This window comes from Bos mutus, chromosome 8 (assembly GCF_027580195.1).
Source record: "Bos mutus isolate GX-2022 chromosome 8, NWIPB_WYAK_1.1, whole genome shotgun sequence".
NCBI lineage: Eukaryota > Metazoa > Chordata > Mammalia > Artiodactyla > Bovidae > Bos > Bos mutus.
In genome coordinates, this window is record NC_091624.1 from 94,773,935 (window position 1) to 94,795,197 (window position 21,263).

At 44.0% G+C, this 21,263-nt stretch overlaps 1 protein-coding gene across 4 annotated transcripts in view; it reads right to left on the reverse strand.

Moving 5' to 3' along the window:
- Positions 1-21,263, reverse strand: part of MOB3B (MOB kinase activator 3B) — a 235,145-nt gene that overhangs the window by 14,033 nt on the left and 199,849 nt on the right. For 3 of the 4 annotated variants that reach the window (XM_070375973.1, XM_070375974.1, XM_070375975.1), the window contains one exon: positions 5,469-6,915. The exons of the other annotated variant lie outside the window; for it this stretch is intronic. In XM_070375973.1, the coding sequence (XP_070232074.1) occupies positions 6,886-6,915 (30 nt within the window). In that variant the 3' untranslated portion in view covers positions 5,469-6,885. Of the gene's footprint in view, positions 1-5,468; positions 6,916-21,263 lie in introns of those variants that run through there. 4 annotated transcript variants of the gene reach the window in all.

Consider the following 21,263-nt stretch of genomic DNA (forward strand, 5'->3'; position numbering starts at 1 on the left):
CAAGAGGTTTCCATTAAAAATAATGTGTTCTGTTAATATCTACTTAATAATGAACTAAAAGAAAAGTCAGATGAAATATGTAATTGTTGCAGATGACACTACAATTACTTCCCAATGACAGTTCTTTATCATTTTGGTTAATGTAGCAATGAAGTCTGCTTAGAAGCAGAGTTGAAATTTAAGAATTTAGGATATTGAAAGAGTGGATAGATTTAATGGTCAGCTTAGCTTCCTTGGGAAGTAAGCTTCTTATGGGAGTATCAATTTTTGCTGTTGTTGGGTGGAAAGACTAAAGGCATCTGGTTTGAATTTCTTGTCTTTAAGACAGTTTTCCATTTATTGTCATTAATACAGTATAGGTTTCTAGAGAGAATCTAATAATACAGCAAATATTCAATGTGTTTGGGGATACATTTGAAAATTAAAATAGTGGTTTCCTCAGTGGTCCCTCTAGACACAGTGGAGCAGGGGCTGTGACCTGAAATGCCTTCGGGGAGTGGCAAGAAATGTACGTGAGTGAAGCATCCCAGTGTCAGAGGACGATGGTAACTGACAAGCAGCCATGTCTGGGCAGCAACAGGGAGTGGTGCGGGCGGCAGTAAACTGGAGAGACAACCTCATCTAAATGGGCCAGCCACTTCTCAGCCAATTCTTGCCACAAGAAAACAAAAGCCCAGTGTTGCCAGGTCTTCTGATTTAGTTGGAGAAGCCAGAAATTCTGATTTTCAGATCAAGTTTTCCCATTTTTAAATGTTGGCAGCTAGCTAAACACAACAACAACAATCTATGTAGATTCAACAAATCATGCCTGCAGGACAAATCCAGTTCACAGCCTGCCTCTTGGTCACATCATGGTACACATTTCAGACAGTGAACCCGAGAAGCAGAGGAAGACTTCATACGTGTGATCACGTTCCAGAAGTCTCATTCCTCTCTGCTCTGTGTCTAGAAATCACAGCTTTTGTAAGACATAGTATTATATTGTTGCTATCAGAACAGGGGCTGTTACTGGAGTCATGTACAATTATTACATAGTGACTGCAAATGTACTAATAATATATAAGTATACAAAATGTATGACTTCCCTGGTAGCTCAGCGGGTAAAGAATCCACCTGCAATGCAGGATACCTGGGTTTGATCCCTGGGTTGGGAAGATCCCCTGGAGGCGGGCATGGCAATCCACCTCAGTATGCTTGCCTGGAGAATCCCCATGGACAGAACAGCCTGGCAGGCTGCAGTCCATGGGGTCACAAAGAGTCAGACACAACTGAATACAGCACATAGCACATACAGAATTTATACACTTCTGCTTTTCTAAATATGTTTATATTTTAATCTTGTTGTTGTTCAGTCGCTAAGTCATATCTGACTCTTTGTGACCCTATGGATGCAGCACGCCAGGCCTCCGTGTCCCTCACCATCTCCTGGAGTTCGCCCAAGTTCATGTCCATTGATTCACGAGGGACATAATGGACGTTTAATCTTACATTATTATCCCCCCAAATTATAAGCTACATAGGAACAAATCTATAAGTCCAGTTGTAGTTTAGAATTCTGAGGGACAGATATACTACCCAATGTCACACAAATAAGGTAGGGGCAAGCCTGAGATTCTACTTCAGGTTTATTTACTCTGACTGATGAGCTTTTTCTACAATATAGACTTCTTATCTTTGTATTCCAGGTCATGACCAAACTTAATACTGAATCCTACTGCAAGAAAAAAGCAGTACAACATTAATCGGTTGAGAAGCTACACAAGACACCCTCCTGGGAAAACTTGTCATAGAACGAAGGAACTTCTGCTACAATGCAAATATGTGCATGGGTTCGAAAATAAATTCTGAATTAGGTTTTTGTAAAATTAACCTTGCTTTTCATTTATTGTTCCAAGATCATTGCAAGATGAAGAATGTATTTGTTAAAGAAATAAGTCAAACACAGAAAAAAGACAAATTAGATGATGGCTGTGTGTCTTTTATTTGGGATATTTGAATTCTTAAACTCACGAAGAACTGATTTCATAAATATCCTTTAGTTTTATCTTCCATTTTTAATTGTTTTTTATTGTTAGTTTGCTCTTGTAACCAAAGCCTTAATCACAAATGGAACTAAAATTATGCTAAATCTCTTTTCTTGATGCTATTAGAAAAGACACTGAAAAACTTTGAAATTAGAACACTCAAAGCTAGTAAAACTGCTTAATTGTCAGATTAGAAATGGACTCTTCCCTCTAACAGTTACAGAAATCCTTATTTATTCTTTGAAAAAGTCTTGTCCAGAATTAACAACTCTGAGAGGGAATAGCTTGTTATAAAATATTCTTGTTGAAGTATTTTTAAAGCAGAGGAAAAAAAAACATTATTTCCCAAACATGCTTTGTTTGGCTAATTCTAGGAGAGAATCACCTATTTCATCAAGAATCACCTATTTTATTAAGAAGTAAAAGGACCAAAGGACAACAGTATTATCCAAGTGACACATCAGACTCCTTTCAGTGATTTTGCCTTTGGACGCATTTCTTGTACTTTTCCTATGATATTTCTTTTATTCACAGTGTGATACCCATGGGATGTGGAAGTGATATAAGGATAGAGACCATAGGAAGTGATGCTTCCAGCAATGACCAGAATGACATCATCACCACAAATGAGGAGAGAAATTATCCATGTCCCCTAGTGCTTCGCCAATGAAAAAGGGAATTAAAACATCTCAGTGTAATCTTACAAAGAATGCTAACAGTAGGACATTCAAGAAGATCGGTCAAAATGGTGTTGCAGAATATAAATAAGGATTTAGTATGAGCAAATATAATAGAAAATTTATAAACGTATACAATCAAATCAGGAGTTAGCAAAGACACAGCACAGTATGGAGAAAGCATGCAGCGACTTCTTACATGTTCACTGCTGGTTATATCTATAACGCACAGTGGCATAGACAGCTTTGGGAAGGCTTCAGACTGAAGTATAGAAATGTTAGCAATGGCACAACAGGACTTCCAAGAGAATTCAGCCAATGGGAGATGATAAACAAGGAAGGCTGAAGGACAACTGGTGAGAGGCTTCCAATACTTAGTGGACATGCAAACAAAGCTCTCATTTAGTATGTTTTTACCTATGTTTTACTTTTTAGAGTTTTTGGATCTTTCTTAATGTGGGACACTAGAAAAGGTGAGCTGAAACTCAGAGACAATATGATAGTTAATGCCAGTTGAATGGAAAGGTTTCACATGGAATATGATCTGGGGGTTACACCAGAGGATGCTGCAGGATTTCTGTGCCCAAAGACTGTTGAGAGGAGAATGGGTTTTTCACCTGGAAAAACCTACCAAAAACCTTCCAAACTGATATGGTTTGGAAGGTTGTAGAAGGAATAGCTAAAACAAAACAAAACAAAACCTCTCAAAGTCATTTCCACTTATCCGGGCCCTCAGAAATGAGCAAACACCCCAGGAAGAGAAAATGAACAGTTTCAGAAGCAGAAACTGACCCCAGATGAGTATTTCTCAATCTATTTTTTTCACTATCATCTTCCTAAAGAGCCCTTTTAGACATTCTATTCCTAATCATTCCCCATCCCCATGAAATTTTAATACTAAATACATACTTTATATCTGTGCACATACTGTAGCTCCTTGGGAGGGCCATGACTCAGTGTAATATCTAAGATTTCCTCCCCACCTAAATCAGTTTTTGCACTCTTGGGCAATCACCTTTCATGAAAATACATGCTCTCTAAAATAAACCATCAGTCTGAATGGGAGGTCACTGGGGATCTGCAGAAAAAAGTTATATACATTTTATCTATGGCTCCAGGGACCACAGCAAATTCTCAGTATCCAGCATACTCATGCATTATCTGCAGAAGGAAACTTTTAGCTTCTCCTTCCCCCTGTGACACAGGAAGAGATGAATTCTTTGTCACTGCAACAACTTCTAACTGCAATGGCTGTAATCTTTTGGAACTTCTGGACTTCTTTGGAACATTAAGAAAGGAAAGTAGTCTCACACTGTATATGAATATTGAATTTCAGAGGTTTATGATGAATTATGGAACTTAATGAATGCATCAGGCAGATGACACCTCAACCCACTAATCAAGCTTAGTATTTATCATGAAAAGAGATAACTGAACATTACATGCTTCCTAGTGTGATGCAGAAGGAAAGAAACACCACCACTTATGTAGTGTTCTGGCTAAAAATGTTTAACAGAATCTAATAATGAGGAAACAATCAGAAAAAAATTCTAGATTGTGGGACATTCTGGAGTTCAAAGCAGCTTGAACTCTTTAATAATGTCAGTGCCATGAAAAACCCACATACTTGCACACACACACACACACAGACCCCAAACATACATAAAAGAAGGACTCTAAACCATTAACTAAAGAGACTGACAACTGTGGGAATACGGATGTCACTGTAATCTTTTCCTTTTGAAGTTCCCACTTTGACATTTCTCAAAAAAAAAAAAATCATAGATGCATGTATTACTCAACTTTAAAATAATAGGGGGAAATGAGGGGAGCCAGCCAGGTCAGAAGGAAGAAGCCAGGTGTCAACTGCAGATCCAGAAAGCAGGAGATGCCTGAAGGGCCACAGAAGCTCAGATCTGCATTTGCCAGAAGTTCTCAGGATGTAGTCAAGCCAAAGACATAAAGAATCGCCTATAGTGATTTTCTTCACAATTTGCCAAACAAAGTTCTGTAGGAATAGGAACCATCTATAATTAAAAAATAAGAGTGGCTTGCCAGCACTTTTCCTAGAAGTGCAGTGATCAATATAACCATGAGGAAATTGTTCCAAGAAGTTAAAAAAAAAAAAAAATCCAGGTTTTTTTTTTAATTGAGTGGAAATTTCATATGCACAGTTAATAGAAAATAAACTTCGAAAGAACTCATAACAAAAGTCTTCAGAGTCCAGCATCCTACTTGATTAGGCATTAATTGAAATGTCAGATTTTTCAAGCAAAACTCCTGTGGTTTTCCATGGTGCCAAGTTTCAGAGTTCCTTCCAGGACCTGGCTCTGAGCTGTCACTTCTCCGTCCCACTGCTCAACACTCCCATGTGGCACTTACTGCATAGCGCATAGGTCAGGAAGACGGGCTCATTCGTCTGTTCTCTGGATCCTTTAAAGCAGAAATGATGCTGAGAAAATCTCTATCTTGTCCTCTCAAAGTTACTTAGGAAGCCAACAAAACCAAACCAAAAAATGGTATGTTTGTTCTTGATCAGAACACAATATGAAGAGAGGTAGCAGCATTTGAATTCCATGAGACGGCATTACGGCATTTGACAAAACACAGAACAAGGGTTGGTTTGCTGGTTTAGGTCAACACAGAATGCCACAGTGCCCAGAGAGTCAGTCCTTTCTTAGTTTGGACCAAAGAAAGGTTTCATGCCTTTCCAGGCTCTTGTGGCAGCCCCAGATGGCTTTTACATGTCACATGTAATGAGACAAAGTCAGAGTTGTTAAGTTATTCTTTAATCAGTATTACATTAAAATTCACTAATACATTCTCAGCTACTTCCCTCCACCAACTGCTATTTTGTCAAATTCAAATGATCACCGGAAGTATCATCACCCCCTACTTACAGACTCTTGGGACCACCACAGTTTTGCGAATGAATCAGTGAAGGCAACATTACTTTAGCGAAAAGTCAGGTAGCTTTCAAAAGGCAGGATGCAGCACAGAATGAGTCTGTCTGCTGGGATCCAAACATTGGCAAGGATGGAAGAAGGAACACGGCTCCAGCTTGCCTGTTACCTTGGCAACCATGGCAGGAGCATCACCCGGGCAGAAATTAACTTTGTTTTGTAATGTCAAACGTAATGGGCGGAGGAGGTGGGGAGTGCGGAGGAACAGGAAGAAAACATCGACTGGATCTAGAAGCTCAGAGGGCCGGTTGGGAAGATAACAAGTCAATGGGCTGGGTGTCTGAGCTACAGGCATCAAATTACCCATTGTACTTTTTTCTTCCCCCAACTGAAATCTCAGTATTAACGTAGAGACAGCCACCATACCCTTTAATAACGAACAAACACTGCACTAATCTGGCTCAGTGCTTCTGCTGATCATTCTTGGTCATTTATAACTTCCTTTATTTCTCTCTTCGGAGAAACAGGAAAAAAAAATCTTGACCGGAAGAGACAAGGAATGGCGTGGTTTTTAAAAAAAGATACTCTGTTCAGGGTGAACTGGTAACTAGCCAGCCTTAGGCTGGAGACCAGTCTCTTCCCTGCAGTGAAAGTGTGCAGACCCTGTTTGGGGCAGAGAAAAGCCGCCGCGCGGAATGGTCCCTGGTAAAACTGCTTATGGGGGAAAACTGCGCGGATGCTGTGAGCCGGGGGGCGTCAGACCTCCCAGCCGAGACCACAGCATCAAGGGCCGAAGTCTGCCAAGACGGCACAAGAAGGCTTGTTAGAGAAAAACTGGTTGTGCATCCAGAGTTCCAAAATTCACTGGGTACTTAGAACACACGTTACAGAAAAGGCAGCCGGCTGAGGAGACAGGTAAGTAAGTAGGAATAAGGACCTTGGGCGCAAAACCTGAATTTCAGCAAAGCTTAGGTGTCAGGTCACAGGCAGAACCGCACAGCTGGGCTGTGCGTGTTAAGTGCAGGGGCATCCTTTCTCCAGGATGGGCGAGGGGTGGTCCTTCCCTCCCGGCGGGTCCACAGGTCACGCTAGCAGCACTCAGAGGGTTGGGAGCACAGGAGGTGAGCAGGGAACCTCTCTCCGGAGTCACCGCTGGTCTCCAGCTCGGCCTGTTCCTGGCAGTAGGCGCGCCTCTCCAGCCTGGGAAGTCTCCCTCCTGCCCGCCTGGCCGCCAGGAGGAAAACAGCTTTCCTCTTTCTTCCGGAGGGTAAGATGGGGCCGTTAGTGACACATCCTGCTCGTCATCTCTTTCTGGAAGGCAGGGGGAGAAGGATGGTTAGGAGTAACTTATAGGCAGAGCAATGACTTGTTGAAGGATTCTGAAAATGCCCTGGCAACCTCTGGAGCCTTTAAACAGGAGGGTACAATCATGGCCCTAGAATAAGGTTCAGCATACAGATGTGTGCCTGTTGGCTGGGGCTTTTGTTTCTTCCTTTTTTTCTTTTTTTTTTTTAATATATCAGAGCATTGTTTAAAAAACTTAGCCAACTTGCCAAAAATCCAGGTTGCACTGTGTTTCAGGAAAAACTGCAAGATTTAGAGCCACTGGATAGCTGGAGTCAAGAATGGCTCTGTCCTCTGTAGATGGAAAATATTCTCTCCAGTTTGCCCCAGTCTCCACCACTCCCAGCTCTCTGCCCATCAGGAGTCTAAGTATCATTTACTGATTGATATGGTTAATTGCATTTTTCTCAGAGGAGAACACAATTTCTCTTTCCCTAAGATTTGATCAAAGGTAGAAAAACAAAAGCTAGCTTCAGTGCAAACAATTCAAGAAAAGTGGGAGGAAGGACATTTCTTAATAGAAAGGAGGAACAGCCCAGTGTGTCTGATGGGCAACCATATCCAGCTCGCCTTTCACCACCCTCACCAGCTGCCTGGTTCTTGCGGGCATTTACAGATCTCAAACGTGCCATCGGTTCTCTTTCTCGGGGCCTCTACACAGGCGAGACTCTTGCCCGTGGCCTGCTCCTACGAGGCCCTGTCCTCCTTACTTGGCTAATTGCCATTCATGTTCCCAATTCCAGAAAGCCTTCCTGCCTGGGAAGCCTTCCTGCCCCACCCACTGGGGATTTGCCACAACTCCTGCCTTTGCCCACCTGGAGTCATGCACACAAGGAGCCGGTTTGTACATCGTGTGTGTGCGTGCACGCGTGGACGGTGGGCATGTCTGTCTGCTCTACTCAACTGTGAGCTCCAAAGTGTCAGGAAGAAGAAATCCTCACGGAACCCCTCATATCTAGCCACATGTCTGGCACAGGGCAACGGCTTTTCTTTCATCCCCAAGAATGGCCTGGTTTGCAGGCTGGGAAGGCGCCTTGTACCTTGTGGCATTTAGGACACATTTCATGTCATTTTAATTTGTCGAAGGAGCTGCTTCCAAGTTCCACCTGCATAGAGCTGATGCAGCTGCTACCTCTCTTGTGCAGTCCTACCCCAGATCACCCTCCAGCCAACACTCCCTTCCCCATAGGGAACATCTGAGGAAGTAGGGCTTCCCTGGTGGCTCAGATGGTAAATAATCTGCCTGCAATGCAGGAGACCGAGGTTTGATCCCTAAGAAGACCTTGCAAACAGGCATGCCAGTTGCTCAGAAACTCTATCAGAAAACCATAGCAGTGTGTTGGCTAAAGAAATAACCTAAATAAAGAAATTTACCTAGCAGATCTAGGTAAATACTTTTGCACTCATAATACTAAATAAGGCAATTACTTCAAGGTACATATACTGAAAAATTAAGTGGCCATTTAGTTATGCTCAGTACTATGGGCCAGGTACCTGGGAGATGAGGTCACTCTTCTCAAGGAGGTATACAGTTTATTGGGGAGAAAAAGATATAAAATACAACGATATAAACGTAACTCTTTAGAGGAGGGGATGATGAACAGTAGAACCCAGTCCGCCCACATTTAGATCTCACCCTGTCCTCACTGGGCTTCCCTGATGGCTAAGTGGTGAAGAAGCTGCCTTCCAATGCAGGAGTCTCAGGTTCCATCCCTCGGTCGGGAAGATCCCTGGAGAAGGAAACGGCAACCCACTCCAGTATTCTTGCCTGGGAAATCCCATGGACACAGGAGCCTGGTAGGCAGCAGTCCATGGGTTTGCAAAGAGTTGGGCACAACTCAGTAACTGAGTACACGGTCTGTCTTCACCACCTCCGTATGTGACCTCCCTGCGCCTTTGGGTTTTAGCTCAAGTGGCCCTTTTCTAGGGTTACCTTCCCAAACCTCCTCTTCAGCTGTTTCATGGCACCCTTCTTCACAATTGGAAAGTCTATTATCTGTTGCATTCCTGCTTCCTGGATTCATCCCTTGTAAGATCTCATAAGATCCATGGAGAAAGGGGCTGTGCCTGCTCTCTGTTTCCCCAATGCCTGGCAAGTGATGATGGAGAAAGGTTTGTCTAATCCAGCGGTGAATGGGCCCACAGGGTCCTCATCTGCGAGATGGACCCGTGATGCCTACTTGAGGTGAGTGGGAAGCTTGAAAGTATTGATATGCATGGACTCAGTACACGTTCACACAAAGAGTCGGACACGACTGAGTGACTGAGCATGCTTGTTGGAGGGAAGCCCAGCCGAAGCGGAGCCTGCAAGTGTGCTTCTGTGGCTGGAGCAGAGGGGCTGGGGCAGGATGGGGGCACAGGACTGGGGAGACAGGTAGCCACACAATAAGGTGTGAATAAGGACCCAGGCACTTGGTGTGGGGGATGGAGATGATGACAACCTTAAAAGGGATTTGCTGTTCCTCTGTTAAGCTTCCAGAGGTTCTTGTGTTTTTGGTTAACTTTTTAAGACAGAGAAAATGAGGTGGGGATGCAAAGTGTGTGTGTGTGTGTGTGTGTGTGTGTGTGTGTGTCTATGTATGAAAGAAAAAGACAGGAAGTAAAGGAGAGATCATGGCATCAAGACAATTTTGGTTTTATAACTAATTCTTATAATTATTTGCAGCGGGTCAGTGTTACAGAAAGAAAAGATGATTTGGGTGTTAATATCATTGTCTCTGGGTAAAACTTTGACCAAAGAGAAATCCGGGCCTCCGAGCAGAAGTGATGTGCTCAGGGTGAATGGGTAAGGTGAACCGGCGGGCTGAACGGGTAAAGATGAAGGGTAACTGCAGAGCCTCAATGGGAACGGTTACTTCCGTCAAGAGCCTCAATGGGAACGGTTACTTCCGTCAAGTGAAGGCCTGCTGTCCGCCAGGCTCGGTTTCCCTCATGGCTCCACAGGCATCACTTCGTGTAACTCTAACTCTGATTCTGTAAAGGAAGATTTGCCATCCCCACTGGCCTGATCAGGAAACCGGCTCAAAAACGGAGAATGACTTATCAAAGTCACACAGAAAGTGGCAGCAGTGAGATTTAAACTCAGGTCTATCTGGGGGCAAAAGCCGGCTCTTTCCACTACACCGTGTGATCATGGTTTAGTCTCTGAAACAGTCTTCTGACTATGCATTTGGATGCCAGTGACTTATTAATTAAAATATATTAATTACAGGTGGTTGCAATCATTCCTGAATGTTCAAAATGCCAAAGAGATATTTTTTTCTTTACCCAGACCGACGCCACTTTGAATTTCAAGTACAGTGGGTAAATACTAAAACAATTATGTCACTAAATACTAAACACATGCCACAATTATGGACACTAGAAATATGGAAGGCTTTTGAAAGTTTGAGAGGATATGGAACTTCAGCAAACGCAGAGTGAGTCTGTGAAAAGCCAGAACCAGTGCTTTCCTCACCACACCATGCAGCCTCACACACAAGAGAAAGACTGTTTACAAGGAACCTTCTTAACATTCTTACAGGGAATGAATGGTTGAACTAGATCTGAAACTTGAGGAAGGCTCAGTTGGATCCATCCTTCAAAAGCCTATAAGCTAGTTGTGGTACATATACAAGAGGGAATATGACTCAGCTATATATGTGGTACGTATACACAAGATAAGGAAGTTGCGGTACATATACACAAGGGATATGACTCAGCTATAAAAATGAATGCATTTGAGTCAGTTCTAATGAGGTGGATGAGCCTAGAGCCTATTATACAGAGTGAAGTGAGTCAGAAAGAGAAAGACAAATACCACATAATATGTGGAATCTAGAAAGATAGTAACAACGATCCTATGTGCAGGGCAGCAAAGGAGACAGAGACATAAAGGACTCAGTGGGAGAAGGAGAAGGTGCGATGACTTGAGAGGATACCATTGAAACATGTACATTACCATATGTAAAATAGGTAACCAGTGCAAGTTTAATGTATGCATCTAGCAGGGCACCCAAAGCCTGTGCTCTCTGACAACCTGGAGGGATAGGGTGGGGAGGGGGGTGGCCGATTCATGTTGATGTATGGAAAAAACCGTCACAATATTGGAAAGTAATTATCCTCCAGTTAAATAAATAAATAAAAATTTTAAAGCCTACAGGCTTTCACTACTGTATTCTAGTAATTCCCCACTGGGTGGCGCCAATGGGCCGGCTTAAAAAACAAAAAACAAAACAAAAAAACCTGGTTCTGAGAAAAAAAAACTCAAACTAAAAAAACCCAGCTAATATTGGGTTCCATGGGTTTCCTCTCCATCAGAGCCCTCCTGCAGGCATCCAGCAGGGCCAAACACATTCTTTCTTACAGGGAAAGTGGCCTAAACAACAACTATGCAGTTTGCTCTTTGGGGATGAATTTGCTATTGCAGGAGTTACCTGAACCCACCATGTCATATTCAGTCCACTATAGGACTCCAATCTGGAGGAGGGCATGGCAACCCACTCCAGTATTCTTGCCTGTAGAATCTCCTGGACAGAGGAGCCTGGCGGGCTACAGTCCATGGCATCGCAAAAAGTCAGACACAACTGAAGCGAGAGCATGCCCGTTCGCAAAGAGCAAGTGCTTAAGAGGTTTCTGCAAAGGTGGTGCGAATTTTCTGAGAAATGTTCCTGAAGTCTGTATTTGGCTTGTATACAAAGACTTCTCAAGCACCTGGATTTTAAGAAATCCACACTCCAGTATTCTCGCCTGGGGAATCCCATTGACGGAGGAGCCTGGCGGGCTACAGTCCATGGGGTTGCAAAGAGTCGTACACGGTTGAGTGACTAAGCAACAAATTCTTAAGAAAAAGGTCAGGATTTGGTTGTGCTCCTTCCGTGCCACTGCTTTACATGAGGCAGTAATTGATTCTGTAAAGAACCCCATTCCCTACTCTCAGCAGAACAAATTCCACACTCTGCAGCCTGGCAAACAAAGCTCTTCCTAGCCCCACCCACCAACCCTGCCCACCTCCAGTTGAAGCCCCGCCCACTCACCACACCTGCCAGGCAAACTAGAATCTTCCCGGTCTCCAACAGCCCATTCTATAAGGCTTCTAGTAGCTTCTCACCCACTGTTTCTTCTATCTAAGAAATGCCTTCGGCCCTTCTATGCCTGGCAAACTTTGACATCCTTCAAGATCAACCATCAAAATATTCTGATTTAGTCACTTGGAAGACAAAGGAAGGGAATGATTACAACTAATAATTAAGAATCAAATTCCAGTTTCCAATACTATATAGGCTATGTTGAACAACTGAAGGTGAATGGATAAACTCTTAACACAAAGGTGTGTTTGTGTGTGTATGTGTGTGTGTGTTTATGTTGTGATTATCTATATATAGTTATAAAGTTGTAAAGTGAAAAGTGTTAGTTGCTCAGGCGTGTCCGACTCTTGGCAACCCCATGGACTGTAGCCTGCCAGGCTCCTCTGTCCAAGGGGTTCTCCAAGCAAGAATACTGGAGTGGGTTACCATGCGCTCCTCCAGGGGATCTTCCCCACCCAGGGATTAAACCTGTGTCTCCTTACATCTCCTGCATTGGCAGGGGGTTCTTTATCACTAGAGCCACCTGGGAAGCCCAATAGTATATATGGTTTGATCCAATTATTTTAGGAAAAAATACAAATTATGAGTCCAGCATGATAAGTTCATCTCTGGGTGAATGAAATAATATATGTTTTCTATTCCTGGTATTTGCCTTTTACATATTCTCTAGATTTTTTTAATACACATGAAATTTTCCCTAAAAAACAAGCTCTAGTCATTCAAATAATAAAAAGAGAAGTAGGCAAAATCTCCAAATTGAAATATTTAGTTCTGGAAATAAAGTTAAAATGATGTTACCTAGTCTTTGTGAGAAAAGGTGATGATGGATGAAACCAGCATATCTTTTGCCCAAGATACTCTACCACTTCTGTTCTGATCTACACATTTTAAAATTAGAGATCTTTGCCAGCCTTTGAAAGAGTTTTTTTTTGTTTTTGTTTTTAATATACATGGAACAAACTTGCATAAATTCTAGGCATCAAAGCTTATTCTTATCTCTCAGTGTAGCCATTTTTAGAACTGGCCATGGAGGGAATAAATGGTCCAAAGAAATAAAATGATTTATTCCAGGTCACACAAATGACTTCTTACCTGACCGAGACTATGAAGAAACCAACTGACTTAAGCTTACTACACCCTACACACCATCATACATTTTAGGAATTGAATTTTCACATGGAATAAAGAAATGTGATATTTGCTAAGTGTCAGTCATCATGCTAGCATAGCCATATGAGTAAGTTAATATTAGGAATTATAAAAACAAGTTCCAAAAAACAGTGACAAAAATAACAGAATCACAGACTGCTGTTCAACACCTTCATTCCAGAGATGTGAAGAGCACTTGAGAGGGAGGAAGTGACTTGCTGAATGTCGAAGGCTGATAGTGGCAGCCCCAGGACTCCTGACCTGTGGACTCTGCACTCCGAGTTGATCTCAGAGAGGCAATTTGTGCAAACAAGGATTTCTCAGTCACCTCAGCATGCTTCAGGTAAAATTCCTCTAGCATTGTTGACTCTCCTTCATCTAAACCTGAAACCTAAACGTCTCTCACAGCATTCACACCAGTTCCCAGCTACAGCATCTACCATTGGCCTGGACTCCCAGCCACTCAGCCGTCGCTCTCCAGCTCCCCTTCTCTACTGTTAAATCCAGGGCAATGCCCACATATATGTTTTCCTTTGCTCTCTCTTCCCAAAGCACTTTCCTCCCAACTCCAGCCTCCTTCAAGGCTCTTGATCAGTGTTCCTCCTCAGGGACACCCTTCCCATCTCATCCCCGTGAAGTCTCAGGAGCTCCTCTTTTGGTTTCCTTTCGTGCCCAGAGCATCTCTCACGTTGTTCTATGATAGTTTATTATTCCTGGTTCCGGCAAGACTTTGTTCTTGAAGAGATGAACCATGCCTTATTCCTGTTTGGACCCTGGTGCACAAGACCTGGCATATAGTAGGTGCTTTAAAAATACTCATTAATTAGACTAAAATCCAATGAAGAGGAACAATTATTAGGTCTTAAAGTCCCTGTGAAATGAGAGCTGGAAAGAGATACAAACTGAATACCTTACTATGGGGGGTGCACTTATGTTTATTATGAGTGCACGTCTGACTGTTTGGAACCTCATGGACTTGTCGCGCACTAGGCTCCTCTGTCCATGGAATTTACTTCTTGTTTAAAACTCTGTGAAGTAGGCAATGCTTTTTCTAATTTATAGATGAGGAAACAGAGGCTCAGAGGATTGAAGTAACTTGCCCAAGTTCCCATAGCTAGCAAGTAGGAAGGATAAAGGTTTGAGTCCAGATTTGGTTGACTCAGAAACAAAAATAATTAAACAAACAAATCCTGTTTCCATTACTCTACTGGGAGGGGAAATAAAAGGAGTGAGGTTCTTTGTTTTTCTAGTGTTTTAACATATGTTAGACCATAAAGAAGGCTGAGAGTCGAAGAATTGATGCTTTTGAACTGTGGTGCTGGGGAAGACTCTTGAGGGTCCTTTTTACAGCAAGGAGATCAAAGCAGTCAATCCTAAAGGAAATCAACCCTGAATACTCATTGGAAGGACTGATGTTGAAGCTGAAGCTTCAATAGTTTCGCCACCTGATGTGAAGAGTCAACTCATTGGAAAAGACCCTGATGCTGGGAAAGATTGAGGGCAGGAGGAGAAGGGGGTGACAGAGGATGAGATGGTTGGATCGCATCACTGACTCAGTACACATGAGTTTGAGTAAACTCCAGGAGATAGTGGAGGACAGGGAAGCCTGGAGTGCTGCAGTCCATGGGGTCACAGTTGGACACAATTGAGCGACTGAACAACAACAAAACATATATTCGCTTTAGAAGTCCTGCAGCAACAGCATTTTAAAGCCAATTTCTTGTTTTCAATTCACCAATTTCCTGCTAATTCTGAGAAACAAGAAGGACAAAGGGAGAGGAAGAAATATTGGAAATAAAGTCATGATTGAGGAAGAACAGGACACAAAGAGATGAAGGAAAGGTGGGTGTGGAAGGCGTAGCAGTGTGGTAAGAACGAGAAGTCTGTGCCCAAAGCTTGGTGAAAAAGCCCTTTGTGTAAGCAGGCCCCTCCCCACACCAGCCACCACTATAATGAGGTAGTCTGAAGTACACAGAATATCGTTAGATGTGGCACTAAGACAGAAGTAAATGACTTCTCAGCTCACAGAGCGCAGGCACACACACATACACACACGCATGCGCACATGCATACGGCTCTTTCCTTCTCTGATAATGGAGCTTCACCAACACATGTGAAAGGCAATATGTCAAGGTTATAGTCGCAGAAAAGGCAAAAGAGAAATGGCGACTCCACCCCAAAGGGCCCGGGGTTGGGCTGGGGAAGCGCTCCTTCTCTAAAATGCTTCCTTGAGTCCAATCAGCGGCACAGTCTTAGGACCCCAGTTCCTCGAAGCCCCTAACCTGGAGCATGGCCGTGGCTCGGCTTTCATCAGTCTCCTCTCAGATAAAGACAGATTTGGGATAGTGGGTGTGAACTGCAGCGTGAAATACAGAGACCACATTTCTGGACAGGCTGGGGGGACAGGATGTGAGTAAAACACTATAACTGAGAAGACTTTTTCATTCCTGACAGCAGTTAGCAGCCCCCTCCACCCTGGGCCGGGGCAGTAGCCAGGTTGGAAAGATGACTTTTTGTGGGCCCTCCACCCTACAAATGCCATTTCTTAAGGACTTCAAAACCTCCAAGTTGTATCCATATTATCCCCTTCTTTCTTTTGCTGTTGGCTATTTCTCCCTCCCTTAACAAGTGTGTGGGTTGAAAATGGTGACCATCTCAAAAATTTCATTTCTTAAGGGTCTGCTAACCACGGCCCCCCCATCCCCACCCCCCTATCCATTCCAGACACCAGAATCACCCCTAATCCACCCGTCCCTCAGGGTCCTCAGTTCAGTCGCTCAGTCGTGTCTGACTCTTTGCGACCCCATGAATTGCAGCACGCCAGGCCTCCCTCCTGTCAATACCCATTTCCCTCCGGCCATGTTTCTTCAGTGGAGGTCAAGCAGGTATTTTGCTATTTCCTCATCTCAGTATCTAACCACTGGGAGCAAAGCAAGTCCCTTGGGAACTGGCAGTTTTCCTGGAGAAGCAGAGAGGAACAGAACCAAAAGGAAAGCTAGCTGGCATCAGCAAGGATTCTGCGATGGTCAGCTAAAACGCACGGGGCAACATGGGATAATAACATGGGGTGATTTCTGAGTGTGGATAGGGACAAGGGTTCAACGAGGACTCTTACAGCATTATGATGCTGTGAGAAGGGTGCCACACTGGTGTTAGAACAACTACAGGGGTAGACTTCCCTGGTGGGTCAGTGGGAAAGAATTCGCCTGCAATCCAGGAGACCGGAGTTCAATCCCTGGGTTGGGAAGATCTCCTGGAGAAGGACATGGCAACCCACTCCAGTATTCTTGCCTGAAGAATCCCATGGACGGAGGAGCCTGGTGGGCTACAGTCCATGGGGTCACAAAGAGTCCAACACAACCGAGTGACTAACGTTTTCAACTTTCACTTTCCATTTCTCATCTCACACGCTAGCAAAGTAATGCTCAAAATTCTCCAAGCCAGGCTTCAACAGTACACGAACCGTGAACTTCAGATGTTCAAGCTGGATTTAGAAAAGGCAGAGGAACCAGAGATCAAATTGCCAACATCCATTGAATCATCAAAAAAGCATGAGAGTTCTAGAAAAACATCGACTGCTTTATTGACTACACCAAAGCCTTTGACTGTGTGGATCACAACAAACTATGAAAAAATTTTAAAGAGATGGGAATACCAGACCACCTTACCTGCATCTTGAGAAATCTGTATTCAGGTCAAGAAGCAACAGTTAGAACTGGACATGGAACAACAGACTGGTTCCAAATCGGGAAAGGAGTACGTCAAGGCTGTATATTGTCACCCTGCTTATTTAACTTCTATGCAAAGTACGTCATGCAAAATGCCAGGCTGGATGAAGCACAAGCTGGAATCAAGATTGCAGGGAGAAAAATCACTAACCTCAGATACGCACATGACACCACCCTTATGGCAGAAAGTGAAGAAGAACTAAAGAGCCTCTTGATGAAAGTGAAAGAGGGAGTGAAAAAGTTGGTTTAAAACTCAACATTCAGAAAACTAAGATCATGGCATCCAGTCCCATCACTTCATGGCAAATAGATGGAGAAACAATGGAAACAGTGAGAGACTTTATTTTTGGGGGCTCCAAAATCACTGTAGATGGTGACCACAGCCATAAAATTAAAAGACATTTGCTCCTTGGAAGAAAAGCTATGACCAATTTAGATAGCATATTAAAAAGCAGAGACATTAGTTTACCTATAAAGGTCCGTATAGTCAAAGCTATGGTTTTTCCAGTAGTCATGTATGGATGTGAGAGTTGAACCATAAGGAAAGCTGAGTGCCAAAGAATTGATGCTTTTGAACCGTGGTGTTGGAGAAGACTCTTGAGAGTCCCTTGGACTGCAAGGAGATCCAACCAGTCCATCCTAAAGGAAATCAGTCCTGAGTGTTCATTGGGAGGACTGATGCTGAAGCTGAAACTCCAATACTCTGGCCACCTGATGCTTAGAACTGACTCATTGGAAAAGACCCTGATGCTGGGAAAGATTGAAAGTCAGAGGAGACGGGGCTGACAGAGGATGAGATGGTTGGATGGCATCACCAACTCTATGGACATGAGTTTGAATAAGCTCCCGGAGTTGGTGATGGACAGGGAAGCCTGGTATGCTGCAGTCCATGCGGTCACAAAGAGTTGGACACAACTGAGCGACTGAACCGAACTGAACTGAACTGATTTCTCTTCATCCCCTACCAGATAGTCTCAGCAAGTTCAAGTGACTGCAGAATTTCAGGACCTGCCCCCCTCCTCTCTCCAGCCTGGCACACACCTTGCTTCTGTTTGTTTCTGCAAGAAGAGCCCTATTTCCTGAGTCAGTCACCTGTTCCTCCGTTCAAGCCCTGCCTAAGTGTCTCCAGATGGGAGACAGAGCTTTTAGGGAAAGGGAACAGGACTCTAAGGGCTGAGGGAAGAGAGAAGGAGGATTGGGTGGGCCCCAGAGCTGGCTTCTAACAAGGTGCTCTGGCAGCCACCACTCCCTCAGACAGTACTCCCTCAGCTCAGAAGGGCAGTGTTTCATTTCAAGGAGGAACCCAGGAAAATATCAGGCTGCAGTGAAATCCCTGGAACGAGAGAGAGGAGGAGAAAATAAAAGCAAACAAGAAAATACAAAACACCCTCAGCCACTCTCTGGCCTGTCCCTGTGGGGACAGCTGGTCTTCAGAAGGTGGAAACAAGGGCACGGGCAGCTACACCTCCAGACACAGGGCGGCTGCACAGCTCAGGACCAGAGCCACCCGGCCCTCCCTGCCAGAGGGTTTCTCCTCTTGGTTTCTAGAATCCAAATAGCATGTATGGCAGGAAATGACAGTGACCTTGACAGTTCTGGGGGGCTCCGTAAAAAGCCTCTGTTCTGCCCAAGGTGCAGGACCGAACCGCTGAGGATGACTTGGCCTTCGCTGCAATAGGGCCTCTCAGTGCTCTCGCCAGTGCGACCTATTGGGTCTCCCGGGTGAAGTGGACCACTCAGAGCGGTTCCCGAGATCTGGGTCTGCAGGAGGTCCGAGCACTGGGAGCCGCCCACGAGTCCCTGTGGCCCCGCCCCCTGGGCTAAGCGCACTTTCTTCTGCGCTGAGGGCCTTGAGGCCCTGAGGATGCACCGCCTCCCAGTGGTCCTGTGGGCGGGATTTCTGGGCCGGAAGTTTCTCTCCTTTAGGGCAAACTTACCACAGAGTAAAGAGCAGGTGCCTTGGGCCAGACTCAAGCTCCGGGCTTGGACACTTCTTAAAAGCTATTTTTTCCCCTTTTTCTTCTTTGAACTTTTTATTTTGTATAGGGGTATAGCCTATTAAAAATGTTGTGAAAGTGTCAGGTGAACACGAAGGGACTCAGCTATACATCAATTCATTCTCCTCCAGACTCCCCTCCCATCCAGGCTGTCATATATCATTGAGCAGAGTTCTGTGTGGTATACAGTATGTCCTTGTTGGTTATTCATTGTAAATATAGCAGTGTGTACATGTTTATCCCAAACTCCCTAACTATCCCTTTCTACCAGCAACCATAAGTTTGTTCTCTAAGTCTGTGAGTGTCTTTCTGTTTTGTAAGTTCATCTGCATCGTTTCTTTTTGGATTCCACACATAAGGGACGTCATATGATACTTCTCCTTCTCTCTTATTTCACTCAGTATGACGCTCTCTAGGTCCATCCATGTTTCTACAAGTGGCATTAACTCATTCTTTTTAACGGCTGAGTAATATTCCACTGTATTCTTAGTGTCACTGTGTCTGTAAAGATGAAGAAAGAATACCAGGGGGAAACTGACACCAGTCACCTTAAATGATTTTTGGAACAAGGCTTTATACATATTAAAAAGTTGATGAATGAATGAATGAAGTATCGCCAGATCACAAAATATGGCATGAGCAAGATAAGCAGTAGTCTCTGAGCCTTAACTGATCCACAAAAGTGTATTGTGTTGCTGAAGAGTAGCGTCCACACTTTTGGCCCTTCTCTCTTTGAGCCATATTGTGCTCAATGCTTTGCACTTATTACTGCATTCAGTCCTTACAGCAGTCTTCTGGAGTGAGTGATTTTATCCTCATTTGACAGATGGCAGAGCTGGCTACAGGTTATGTACCTTGGTAGAAGTCACATAGTTCATTAGGGTAGCCAGGGTTGAAACTTGAAAATCTGTCTTCCTAACTAGTCCACCTTAGCGCAAAGCATTGTTCTGAACAGATCTTCACTCATATCTGTATGTGCTTTCTGCTGAGTCTTTGAGACGGTCGCCATAGAAAACCAGCGGTGGCCACGGAGGGGAGGGGGTTGGGAACCAGGTCATGAAGTGCACCCCCACCCCAGTGGGGTGGGGTGGAGTGGAGGGGCTGCAGACTTTCCTTGCTAGCATCCTCAAGTCTGAAGTCCTGTAAGGCAGACAGGGCAGCCAGACTACAAACACCTAAAAAAAATTCTCCCAACTTTAGGTATACATGTGAGCCAACCATCACACAAGAATTTAAAATGTTCTTTCTGCATTCTTTTCAGAATGTGGATGGCAAATAAACCAAAAGAAATAAAAATAGAAACATGGCAGGCCAGACCTTCCTACATAGGAAAGAACAACATTTATTTGATTAATTCTGTTCCTCAACAGCAGTCGACATCACTAGCACACAGGGCGGTCCCCTGGGTGTGTGTGTGTGTGTGTGTGTGAATATGTACACATATATGCACGACCCCAAGTACATGCATACATATGTATGCACAGATAAACACACAGACCTGCCACCCACAGAGAATATTTATTCATACTCATATGAGAATCAAACTGCTATTCTGTCCCCAAATCCTGCAAACATTAAAAGTAAGCCACTTTACGTAAACACATCCAGTCTCTTGATTTACACTAGTTCTTACAAGGGCAGAGCTGCACATTTCTGAAGCTCTCTCCTTTAACCACAGGAGATGGCTTACAGAGGCATGGCTGGCTGCCTCATCGTGTATCATGAAAGAAAGAGCATTAATCAAAAACGCTTGGTCATCAGGACTTCCCTGATGGTCTAAGAATCCACCTGGCAGTGCAGGGGACGTGGGTTCGATTCCCTGATCGGGAAACTAAGATCCCACACGCGGCTGAGTAACTGAGCCCATGAGACTTCAAATACTGAAGCCCTAGTACATACTCTGGAGCCTGTGCGCCACATCTAGAGAGTAGGCATGCTTCAAGAAAAATCCCACATGATGCAACTAAGTCCCATCGAAGTCAAATCAATAGATTTTTTTTTGGTTTAAAAAGATTCTTGCAACAGGAGATAGATTGAAGTCAACTCCTCTGAAACAAAGGCAGGAAAATTTAAAAACAGAAACAAAAAGCTTCATCATCACTGCATTTCTCAAGACCTTTTCAGCAGACCCCTGTAGGCCGCCATGCTTTTTACCATTCTGACTCACTCTGCAGATCTGCTGACATGCCCTCCCCTCCTCCCCCAATCCTTCTGGCTGCAGCACTGTTACTTAGCACTTGACCATGACAGAGCGTGCATGCAAGCTAAGTCGCTTCAGTTGTGGCCCATTCTTTGTGACCCCATGGACCATAGCCTGCCAGGCTCCTCTGTCCAAGGGATTCTCCAGGCAAGAATGCTGGTGTGGGTTGCCATGT